At 33.1% G+C, this 13,296-nt stretch overlaps 1 protein-coding gene across 1 annotated transcript in view; it reads right to left on the bottom strand.

Annotated features, from left to right (window-relative positions):
- Positions 1-13,296, bottom strand: part of Eea1 (early endosome antigen 1) — a 139,296-nt gene that overhangs the window by 89,802 nt on the left and 36,198 nt on the right. Inside the window, exons 2-3 of the mRNA XM_027954454.2 lie at positions 11,924-12,016; positions 1,662-1,789 (exon numbers count right to left, since the gene is read on the bottom strand). Of these exons, the coding sequence (XP_027810255.2) occupies positions 1,662-1,789; positions 11,924-12,016 (221 nt within the window). The remainder of the gene's footprint in view (positions 1-1,661; positions 1,790-11,923; positions 12,017-13,296) is intronic.

Genomic DNA, 13,296 nt, shown 5'->3' with positions numbered 1-13,296 from the left:
GAAATTAAGGACTCTGGCCCCAGCTGAGCTCCCACCAGCCAATATTCAGCGCCAACCATCAGTCATGTGAGGTCATTTTGGACCTTCTTGACTTCCTGCCACCAGTCTACCTCACTTAACTCAGAAGAACCATTCAATCAACCCAGAGCCATGAGAAGTAATGAACTATTAAATACAGAAAAAGTTCATGTACAGTATTAGACTTCATCTAAATCACGGCTGAAAAAGCAACTCTGAGCCAGGTGTGGTGCATGCCTGTAATCCCAGCATCTCAGAAGGCTAAGGCAGGAGGATCTTGAGTTCAAAGCCAACCTCAGCAAAAGCAAGGCATTAAGTAACTCAGGGAGACCCTGTCTCTAAATTTTAAAAAATACAAATTAGGGCTGGAGATGTGGCTCAGTAGTTGAGTGCCCCCTGAGGTCAATCCCTGGTACCTAACCTCACCCCGCCAAAAAAAAGCAACTCTGTTGAATTTATATTAAATATAAAAACATTTATAATGTGATTTAATATAACTACATATTTTATCTATTTTCTAACAAATGACAAAATATAGCAACCAAAATCATTAACTTACAAGTAAAAGCACCAAAGTATATTAATAATAACCACAAAGTTATGTAGTCAGAATACTTTTCCTTTATTTAGTATTCTTTGTGTTATATCAGTGTAATTCACAAAGAAATTTTTTTTAAGAAAAGCTTGAGTAGATGGGGTAGAGAGAGAAGATGGGAGGGGAGGGGAGGGGGGATAGTAGAGGATAGAAAAGGTAGCAGAATACAACAGTTACTAATATGGCATTATGTAAAAATGTGTATGTGTAACCGATGTGATTCTGCAATCTGTATTTGGGGTAAAAATGGGAGTTCATAACCCACTTGAATCTAATGTATGAAATATGATATGTCAAGAGCTTTGTAATGTTTTGAACAACCAATATATAAAAAAAAAGAAAAGCTTGAAAAATATTTTTTACAAGTAGAATGAAATGATCCTTATTCCTTAGTTGGTATAAAAGACAATAGCAGAAGAAAAACAAAGTCATATTGATGAATGCTATTCTAAGTAGCTATATATTTTGGTCTAATTTTAGTTCTCAAAATGGTTAAGTAAAATTGCCAAGAAGCATAATGTGTATGTGCTTATTATTATACTGGTGATTAAATATTTATTTTTAAAATTTAAATGAAAGTTTAGGGGATTTTTTTTTTTGGCGGGGAGTAGTAATCGGGGATTTAACTCTCTCACCCACTGAGCCACATCCCCAGCCCTATTTTTCGTATTTTATTTAGAAACAGAGACTCACTAAATTTTAATTCTTACCTAAATTATTTTATCAACTTACTATAAAATCATGTAAGCAAAGCATATCATTCTTTATTGAACAGAATATACCAAATATAACTCAATCTTCTTTTGCTAATTTGGAATCTTCATTAAAGCCATAACCTCTATACCATGTTGCAGATGCTGGTATAGCTAGCTAGCTGCTGGTCACAGACTGAATAGGTCATAATGACAAGAGAGAAGGCAATGCTGAGGACAGATTTAAATTAAATAATATGACAACATCATTATTTTTAGAAACTAATCATAACTAAACAATGATATCACATGCACATTCCATAACAATATTACACTTTGCAACTATCATACCATACCGCTTCAAAGCAAGATTGGCCTCTCCTCCATGACTTGCGTCATTACCAGCATCATGAACTGCCTGATAGTGTTCGAAAAGTTCATCAGCCGATCCAAGAGATTTCATACACTGGGGACATATGAAGCCCTATAGAAAGAGGCAGAAAAGGTACAAAATGGTTTTTAATATTGTAAAATAATATTTTGCATATTATGAAATAAAGTCAAATATCTTATTCATACAAATGGAGAGATTAATTAAGTTGTAATTTATGGTATTAGCCCAAATGCTGGTATCATTCATGGTGTCACTGTATATTCTTGTTGAAGTTTACAAAATAAAAATAAATCCTTGCAACCATCTTTTAGGTTGAATAACTAAATGGCCAGAGCACTGAATTCTAATCTAAGAAGTTTGTTCTAACCTAGATTAGTTGAAATATATATTTTTTCTCTCTAGATATCCCCATTATTAAAATAATATGTGCTCTAATCTACTTTACAGAAATGCTACCAAAAAAATCAAGATGTAGTACTATCATCACTAATAGGAAGAAAAGGTAATATAGTAAATCATTCATAATTTGCACAGAGTTTAACTATCTACAATGATAGAGAATTATTTTAGTCAGTAAATTTCCTTACTAACCTAAGATTAAAACAGTAAAAATCTAAAATTAATGGATAGCCCTATGTTATATAAAAATCTTATCATTAATCCCAGAATTATATATGGTTAAGACTATCAACTAGTACAATGTTAAAGATGCTGATATAGATCCGTGTTTTACAAATTCAGAATTGTAATTCATTAATAAATCATGAAATCAATATACTGGGTTATAATATTTTTAGCTATACTCAACAACAGAATAGTTTATCTTATGTGGTAAGGGTAATATTATCTTATTAAATTTTGTTTTGAATGATGATCAAAAAGTGATGACCATTTATTACAGTGGTTACCATAAAAAATATTTGAGAAGCACTCACATAGAGAGTTGTTAAATGAAAGATATAGGATAGAATAAGTAATAATTATGATTACTTTGTTATTGGTTCTTTTTATTTATACATGACAGTAAAATCAATGTGACATAATTATACAAGTATGAAATATATCTTGTTGTAGTTCAGGTGATTACTTTTTTTTCTTATTGATTCCATATTATTGTGCCAAGTATTTTTCCCTATGAAATCTCATTTAAATCCCACCAGTCTTTATTATATAAGTATTATTACCTCCATTTCATAGAAGAAGAAATGAAATCTCAGGAAAGTTAAAGGACTTTGAAAGGTTACAAACCTAACTAAACCAGAGTACTCATAGGTTTACTGGACAAATTCCACATTCTTTCCAAATACTACACTATCTCTTGAACTCCTTGACTTAACCCTTAAAAATTACTTCCTTAAAATAAACTCTTTTATCTGTTAACTTTCTAGTGGCTTTATTCAACAAATACTTTTTATCAATTCGAGTGTTATAGTATTTCACTGGAAGGTAAAATGATAGAGTCTAAGTTTTCAAAGAACTGAGAAGACAGAGTATATACACATGAAAAATATATCTTTATATGAAATCAAATTAATGACTAAACAGCATGAAAGCTTACATTTTATGGGTATCTGATGACAAAATATATTACCAAGCCAAGGACGAAATAACTTTCTCTCCAACTTTCTGTTGACTTCATAGAAAATTATTCACTTGACTTCTACATCTTTCATATTTTTAGTATTCCAAATATTACCCAATACTTCAGTCTAATTAATCCAATATACAATCGAAATTTTTCATCCTTAAATTTCTCTTTAAATTAACTGCATTCAAAACTTTTTAAAGATAATAAAGAAATAGTTTCCTATATTTTTTGCACACACAATCTCCACACTAAGGGGTTTGAGGAGGGCTAACTCCACACTCTTATTTTTAAAAAAAATTATAATAGTTCTGAAAACTTCCAAGAGTCCATAAGCAGACTATTTTTCACCCCAATTCTCAAAAATATCCTCATCCAATCTATTTTGCAGGAGTATGTCATAAGCTAAATATTTAGGTTCATTCACTAAATTAAAGTTGAAATAGTGATTAGCAAAAATCCAGTGACTTTATTACAGATATGATTCTTCTAAATCACGGTGACAAGAAATAAACTTATTTTGCTTTCATCAAGTATACAATTCTAAAATGCTTCTCTTTCGGAAGCTAAAACAGAATTTATGTGTTCCAGTATATTCATATATTGTAAGCAACAAGTAAATACATTCTGACCGTGAAGGTCTACAGAAAGCTTTGTTTCATGGGAATGTTCAGCTTTTACCTGTAGAAATAGTCACCTTCCGTCATCGTATGGTGTTTTGTTTTGTTTTGTTTTCTGCAGTACTGGAGACTGAACCCAGGGCCTAGATATGCTAGACAAGCATTCTGCCACTAAGCTACACCCCCAGCCCTCTCTTTTTTAGTCTATTTAAAAAAAAAAAAAAATCCCCTTAAAGATTACTGTTCCCAGGGATGGGGTTGTATGGCTCAGTGGTGGAGGGTTTGCCTCCCATGCTTGAGGTACTGGGTTTGATCCTCAGTATCACATAAAATAAAGCATTGTGTGTGTGTTTTGGTTTTTGGATTTTTTTAAAAGATCATCTCATTTAAAAGGCACTCTCATTGTCCTTCCATCTTCTGAATTAACATTCTCCCTGTATATAAATGCAAGTGATTCTGGCTATCACTTACATGCTAATGACTTCCAAATTCATATAGCTAGCCAAGAACCTTCCATAGAAGTTTTCTGGCTCTATATATCCAACAACATACAAGCTCTACCTGCATCTAATAGGCACTCAATACAATAAATCAAAAGATTCAACTCATTTCCCAAACCTCCTCTTCTTACTAACACCAACCTTTCAACTGAACTAAAAATCATGCTGAACTACTCTTCTTTCTGTCTCATTTCTAATAAAATGCTAAGCCTAAACATTCCTCTTTCCCATTTTTTCATCTCAATGCTTACTGCAGTTGGCCTTGTTCAGACACTCATTATCTCTTGTCAACACTATTGCAATAACATTCCAGAAAGTGCTACTACACCTAGTCTCCCTTCTCCTCAATGAATTTTCCACCCAGCTGTCAGAGGAATCTTTCCAAAATAGATTCTTCAATATTATTCACTAATCTTTACCATCAATATGGCATACAAGTACCTGCATGATCATTCTCCTAATGACATTTGCAGTCTAAAGTCTAGATACCTCTCAATCTATACAATATGCTTTAACAATACTAAAGTACCTGTGTTCCCTGCACTCACCATGGTATCACAAATTTCTGTGTCTTTTGCATATATTGCTTTTTTCTCTGGCAGCCATTAGTTTGTCAAATTCCTTCACTCTAATACACAATACATTGGATCTTTTCATCCATATTTCCCTAATGGCTAAGATAATGCCTTCAGCATAATATGTATTTTCTACATTGTATATTTGTTTACTTAAGTATGCATGAACCTGGCAATTCCAAACTTGGTGTAAAAGCAGAATATCTTTAAAAGCACAGATTACAAACCTTCTAAGAATAGGCCTTCATTCTCCAAGGCCAGTATGTCCTCTAGTTCATGAGCTTCAAGCAAAAAGGAAAGGGAATAAGAAGGGGGACTTCATACCAGGGCTTCTACAAGGCAGACTGCTCACAAATCAACAAGTGGAAAGAACCTAGGCAACAACTGGCTATAAAACTTGCTCCCAAGAATGCAACCTCTATTGGAGGGCTGAAGAAATCTCATCAACACAGGCCTGGTACTGTGGCACTCTGTGAAATGAGACTTTTCAGAATTCCACTGAACTTCTAATTTGCAAACTCCCCTTCCAGAGTCTGGTGCAAGAAATGTTTCAGGATTTCAAGGATTTCAAAACAGATCTGCACTTCTAGGGCAAAGCTACTGATGCTCTGCAGGAGAAAAGTGAGACCTATCTGGTTGGCATTTTTAAAGACAACAACCTGCGTACTACTATCCATGCCATATGTGTAACATTTATGCCAAAAGACATACAACTATCACATAACATACTTGGAGAATGTGCTTAAAAACCAATATGATAAGAAATATTTCAATCCCCCCAAAAATGTTTTTCTCTTCTTCCTCTTATTGGTAAATTTGAAGGTAGGTCCCCACTATCCCCACTTGGGGTCAAGAGATACCTGAGTATATGACTGTACTTGGAAAACAGGGTCAGAAATCAGGTATTGGTCCTAAAGACTTAAAAACAGTATACTACAGTGATGCAGCCACTCCAATGTTTATATCAGCACAATTCACAATTGCTAAACTGTGGAAGCAACCTAGATGCCCTTCGATAGATGAATGGATAAAGAAACTGTGGTACATATACACAATAGAATATTATTCAGTATTAAAAGAGAATAAAATTACGACATTTGCAGGTAAATGGATGGAGTTGAAGAATATCATGCCAAGCAAAATAAATTAATCTCAAAAATCAGAGACTGAATGTTTTCTCTGATAAGTGGATGCTAATACATAGGAGGGGAACATGGGATAAGTGGAGGAACTTTGGATGGGGCAAAGTGGAGGGGGGCAGGGGGTAGGAAAGTCAGTGAAATGAGACAGACATCACTACCCTAGGTACATGAATGATTGCACAATTGGTGTGACTCTCATTCATGCACAACCAGAGAATTGAAAAATTCTGCTCCATTTGTGTACAATCAGTCAAAGAGCTTTCTGCTGTCATGTAAAACTGACTAGAACTAATGATAGATAGATAGATAGATAGATAGATAGATAGATAAGAAATCAGGTATTGGCAGTTTTTCCTCTGATTTTTATTTGTGATTTTTTAATACAAATTCAAGAATTAAAGAATTAATGCAAGTCAAAATATTTCAGCGAACAAGCTGAAGCAGTTCAACTTTATAACAATAAAAAAAAAACCTGTCAAATTTTTTCAATAATGCCAGCAATTGGATTTAAAAAAAAAAAAAAAAAGCAGATTTCTTACTGATGGCAACTAAATGGTGTTTGTAGTATTTTTTTTATAGTAAATTCTGTCCACTCACTATACTTTTGAGTTGACCTACATGCAAGTATATGTTTTTAGTGTTGCCTGTCTTCTGTCTTAAATCTATAAGTTTGCTATTAAAATATAATAAACTATTTTTTAAAACTTCTAAGAACAAAATGAGCCTAAACAATAAGAATAATGCATACATTCTCTATCATTTATGCATAGCAGATGGCAGAATCAAGGATCAATGATGTTGGGAGACACTGACCTATAAATATTGCCAGACAATGTTACAATACAGGTCTATTAAAGAACTATGGGAACACAGGAGATGAGGTATCTAACTCCGCCTATGGCACCAGTTAATGCTTTATTAAAAAAAAAAAAAAATACAGACACATATATATGTGTGTGTGTGTGTGTGTGTGTGTGTGTATTATGTATTTCATCTCTATCCTCACTGCAGCTGCATATTGTATGCATGTGTGTACACATATGTAAATACATGTATATATGAGACTTTGGAATTAAGTACTAAAGAATAAGCAGGAGTTTACCCAGCAGAGTAAAACAAAGGCATTCTAAAGAACTGAAAATCATTAGTGAAGATGCAGAAAGTGCTAAGAAAGATGTCATGCTTATTTGTGAAAGAGAAGTGCTTCTAGGTGTGCTTTGATCACAGAACCAGAGTGAAGGGCAGAATCACAAAACACGTGAATAAATGTTGTTGTTGTTTTTCCCCTAGCTATATCTAACGAGGCCAAGGTTGCTAGAAAAATAAATTCCAGAGAGGGACTGTTAGTTAACCATAAATTATAAAAACTAGCCAGCTACATTTATTTCCCTTAATCATTCCAAATTTGTCACCAACTTCCAAAAAACATAACTTACTTAAAATTATTAAATACCTTACTCTTAAGAATTCAGTTGTCTGTAATCCTTTCTCAGATCCAACATAGCTGAAAATTTACCTTAACTTGATACTTAAGATATTTCTGTTGAACCAAATGCCCTTTTAATTACAAAAAAACTCCTAATAAAGTGACAAGTGGATGAGATTGTAACTAATGATGTTGGCTAATCCATAAAGAAAAAAGTTGACCCACATGTACAAGAAGACAACCAGTAACATACTAAACAGTTTTCCAAGAATCTGTTATGCCTCCATCTTTACTTGCACTATTCTGACTGGTTTAATCAGGTATCATCCTATATGCACCCATTATTCCCAATGCCCAAGAGAATATCTGGTTTAATTGTTCCCCTGTGAAGTTCTTTCTTAGTTCTCCTCATGTTGAATTGACCATTATTCTCTTTTTGCAAATAATATCTATTATAAAAATGTACTGGAGTAGCAATAATATCTTATTTACCTTTTTCTCTTTTTCACCAAAATACCTGCTACATGAAAGGTACTCCATTAATATGTTAAATAAGTGAGTTGTGAGACTGTTTTCTTATATACATAATTGCTTCATGGAAAAAGGGTAAGTCATAATTTTAGTCTTTCATTCTTTTATAAGATTTGTAAAATAATCAAAAAGCAGTTTCTCTGCTTTTACAATTTTTATATTAACATAGTGATTTTCAAAGGAGACAGATATATCGGGATCATCTGAGAAATTCCTTCCAGCCTAATTCCTCCACCTCACTTGCTCCCATCTTCAGCCTTAAAATGTGCACCAGCACCACACTACTGAAAAGTATTCTTTGGATGATCTACTGTTACTGATGAGAGGGTATCATTCTGTTACCTCCCTTAAGTGTGGAGAGTTAAAACAAAGATTGAGAAAGTCTTAGACTCAGATTCTAAGGCTGTATATTTTCCCAAATAGAGACAATGACTGTTCATATGCAAAGTATTCTTTCAATGAAGAGTGAGTGCTTTAACCTAAAACATTTTAATGATTCATTAATAAAATACTAACAAAATAATAAAGATAATTTATAAATGTTGAAATAATATTCACTTTACATGTCAATTTCATTGCAAAATTTATGCCAAAATATTAAACTTTTATATTTATTTATAAGCTCACAAAAAGACAGATGCAAACAGTAGGAAAAAACAAGCAGACTACCCAAGAGAGCTCTTTTCTTTATAGAATCTTCCTTTAAGCATGCATAATTAAAGCAATTCATATCCCCTTGTAGCATAAAAAGGAACCAACACCTAGGCAGGGAAAAACAAAGCTATTTTAAGCAACCCATAACCAAGCTGCTAAAACAAAATATACAGGACCCACAGTAACACTGGAGTCATTAAGAAGTTCCTGTCCTCTTGTTTCATTTTCAGCGTGCACTTTCTGGTAATGCTCCGACAAATCAATAGCAGTTATACATCTTTTCATACATAATGGGCAGATGAAACCCTGTGAAATAACAACTTTTAGAAGAATTACATTAAAAGTTTTCCTTTTTAAACATATAAAACAAACAACACAAATAGATAAAATAGGAGAAATAATGAGTATCTCTCTTTGGTATATATAAGGGAAACTCCCAAGCATTAACTGTACAAAAGGTAAAAGATCTATCCAAAGAAGGACTTCTATAATTAGTTTCCATCCTCACACTCTAAACTTTCATTGGTTCTTTTTTTTTCTTTTTTGTTATGGTAGCCAGTTTTTATAGTTGGATTATTATTTTGTTTATGGCACTTTAAAAAATTTTAAAATTCATTTTGTTTATGAAACTTTGTACTTACTTATCTGAGACCTACTGGCAAGTTAGCTCTTATTTTTTATTTTAGATCAAGAAATTACTGGCAGATACAACAAATATCTTTTTATGACACAATGTTCTGAACAAAGAAATCCTTTTAATGAAAGCAATTTTCAGTCTTTACCATATTCTAGTAGCCCAAAATCCCAGTTTTTTCCATATCTAATACCCAGAAGATGATCATTCCTTCAAATTTTCTGAATCAAATAAACCATTTTAAAACAGTTTCTCAAATTCCCTATACCTAACAATGTTTATCTTTTAAAAATATGGGCTATTACACTGACCCCAGGACTTAAGGTTTTGTGAGATAAGAATAGTAAGATGCCAGACATGTGATGCACACCTGTAATCCCAGCTACTGGAGAGACAGAGGCAGGAGTATAACAAGTTCAAGGCCAGCCTAGGAAACTTAGCAAGACCCTGCCTCAAAATTAAAAAAAAAAAATACAAAGAGCTAGGGATGTGCTCAATGGTGCAGCACTTGCTTAGCGTGCACAAGGCTCTGAATTCAATTCCCAGTATTGAAAAAAAAATTAAAACTAAATCAAAACACATCAATAACAAAACAACTCAAGTGGGTTCTCCCAGTTAAACGACAAGTTATATGCTGTTAATAAAAAAAAAGAAGAAGAGAAATCCAAAAAGGGAAGGGCAAAAAATATTGAAAATGGAAAGATAAAAAAAGTTATTCAAAATACTAGTCAAAAGAAAGCTGATGTCTTTCCATTATTATTAGCACAATGACAAAAGCTCTAATTCAGAAAAAAAAAAAAAGATAAAAGATCTAAGAAAGGACATGAAAACTGTGACTATAAATAATGTATTAGCAAAGTTTGGCTCTGAAGCAAATGAAAAGGGAATTTCAGGTCAAAGGAAGGGTTTTGTGTTTTGTTTTGTTTTTTCCACTTTTTATTTTTTTAGTAGTCTTGTCTTGTTTCATATGTATTGTACTGAACATATATATGCTGATAGAACACTGTAAGCTGATAGGAATAATCCACAGTACAAGCTAAAAGCTAAATTGGCAGAAGACAGATGATAAGAATGAGATAGAATAGAATGGTGGGGGATAGGGGATGAGAATGGAATCCAGAGCACTAGGGAAAAGAATAAAATCTGATAGACAAAGGGAACTGCCTTCTACGAACTAAAATAAGAAAGTATAGTTTTAGAGATAAAACAAGGACATTTATCTTATGGTTCCTATTTTCTTGATGTTATGAAGATACCTGGGGGAAGGTAAGAAGAGGGTAAAAGACCTAGGAAACTTGAGGATAAAAAAGGTACAAAATAACTATCTCAAAAAGTAGGAAAACATCCCTACTAAGACAATACAACAGTACTACCAAGCCAAGTGCTGCTTGATAGCAATACCCATTGGAAATGCTCTTTTTGGTTTGGGGGGGTTGGGTTGAGTTGGGTTAAGTTGGGTTGGGTTGGGTTTTAGGTTCTTTTTTGATTTGACTGAAGTTAACAGTTATAATTAGATTCTTTCCTGGAACAAAACTGAACACTTTAAGGCCATCATATCATCGATATAGTTTGGAAATTTTTTCTTAAAAGAGTTGGGGATATAACTCAAAAGTACAGCACTTTGCCTAGTGTGTGCAAGGTCCTAGGTTCAATCACCAGCACCACACACCCAAAAAAAAAATCTTAAACTTGCTGTTAATAAAATTCAAGTGACACTTTTCTTACTCTCACACTCCTAAAAATCTTATTATGGTTACTATACATATACATAAAAATAGATGATCAGAGAAACAAAACAGAGATATGACAAAGAGAAAGACAAACCCAGAAACACACATGAGATAGAAAGACTAGACAACCAAGTGGAAAAGAACAGAACAAAGAGTCTGAATGGGGGTTTCAACTAGGCCCAGAAGAAGTAACAGACAAAAACTATCAGAGCAAATAGTGAGTGTGTTGATCTGTTGGTGGCAGGGGTAACTTCTGAGTTCTCTTTCCTATCTCCTTTTTCTATAATAAACAAATATCGCTTATTTATTTAAAATAAAAATAATAAATGAAATCACAGGGACTAAATTTTTTTAAATTGAGGTTATCTTTTTAAAAAGGTATATTTTCCACTAGTTTCTTAATAAAGCTATCGAAATTCTTACAAAGCCATAAGTGAAAACAAAATAATTGTAAGCTTTACAAATACCTACTTTTTCATTAGCCAAATACTTCTTGACAATACACATACACAAAGAGACATGAATTAACCAGCAGTTCTTTATAAACAGACTAAAAGAAATTCATTTAATTGAGATGACATCAGCATGAAAGACAAATTGGCAATGTTATTTTTCAAAGTCTTAACATATATTTTCTCAACCTCAACTAAACACAGGTATATATTTATGATTCAAAAGTCACATTCTAAAAAAAAAAAAGTCACATTGTCACATTCTAATTTGTAGAACTCTTCCTACACAGACAAGTCATCAATCTGCACTACAATTATTTGCTAATTTTCCCTTGAATAATAGTGAATTGTATTACCATGTTATGATTTTCATACCTCTGAAGAGCTTTCATTATTGACATCCACTGTGTTTATAGGAGTTGCTGATGAATCTAAATCAGAACCTTGAGAGCCAACTCTCCCAGGAGTCTGAAACAAAGAGGAGAGAAAGAAACCAAAGCATATATTAACAACACATTCAAAGCCATGTAATAATATAAAACTTTTCATATAAAGAATAGTAGCTGTCTTCAAAATAATACCAAACAGAATTAACAGTATCTTTTATGGAAGACCATGTCTAATACCATGTGTATTAAGATCTATATTCATTTTTTTCTTTTAAGTTTATAAAGTTTACTTTTGAATATAATGTTTTATAGGCTTCAATCCACTCCCACAAACATTCAGTTTTTGTTTTGTTTTGTTTTGTTTGTTTTGTTTTAGATTCTTTTTTGGTCTGACCAAAGTTAATCATTATAACATCTCTTAGAAAGGTAAGACATATGTTATCTCTACAGAGGAGAAAACAAATTTAAAGCAGCTAAGTAACTTCTTAATGATTACACTGATAACAACAACTACAATAAAAAAAACAGAAAAAAAAGCCGAACTAAAATGCTGATCTTCTGATTCCTCTTGCAATATTCTATTTACAACACAAACTCAAACTACAATTATTTGAGGAGTGCTAAAAAAAAAAAAAACAGCCCCAAATATCTAGCCACCCATTCACCTACCACTCAGGTCATCCAATACCAGTGTGTCTCTAATACTTGATATGGCACCACCAAGACACATTTTGGAGCATTAAAATATCTTTTTTTCCCTCCTACTAGCATTTATCATCTAGCATTATCTTTTGTTAATACCTAGCTGTTATTTTAAGTGAATTTTACATCTAGTTAAAACCTGCCTAAGAAGAGACCCATTGCACAAGAACTGAATCAATAATCCTCATCAAAAATACATGTACAGGGCCAGGGTCGTGGCTCAGTGGTAGAACACTTGCCTAGCATGTGTGAGGCACTGGGTTCGATTCTCAGCACTGGTATAAATAAATGAATAAAATTAAGGTTCATCAACATATAAAACATATATTTTTTAAAAAATACATGTTACAGCCACGTGTGGAACACACACCTGTCATCCCAGCAGCTCAGGAAGCTGAGACAGGAGGATCACGAGTTCAAAGCCAGCCTTAACAAAAGTGAAGCATTAAGCAACTTAGTGAGACCCTGTCTCTAAAAAAAATACAAAATAGGGCTAGGGATGTGCCTCAGTGGTTGACAGCCCTGTGTTCAATCCCTGGTAACCCAAAAAAGAAAAAAAAATACATATTACATGTTAGCATGATTATTACTTTACACATGGGAAAACAAAAGCATAGAGACTGGGGCTGGGGTTGTGGCTCAATGGTAGAGCACTTG

The sequence above is a fragment of the Marmota flaviventris genome, chromosome 3, assembly GCF_047511675.1.
Source record: "Marmota flaviventris isolate mMarFla1 chromosome 3, mMarFla1.hap1, whole genome shotgun sequence".
Taxonomy (NCBI): domain Eukaryota; kingdom Metazoa; phylum Chordata; class Mammalia; order Rodentia; family Sciuridae; genus Marmota; species Marmota flaviventris.
This window is presented reverse-complemented; position numbering and strand designations above follow the sequence as displayed.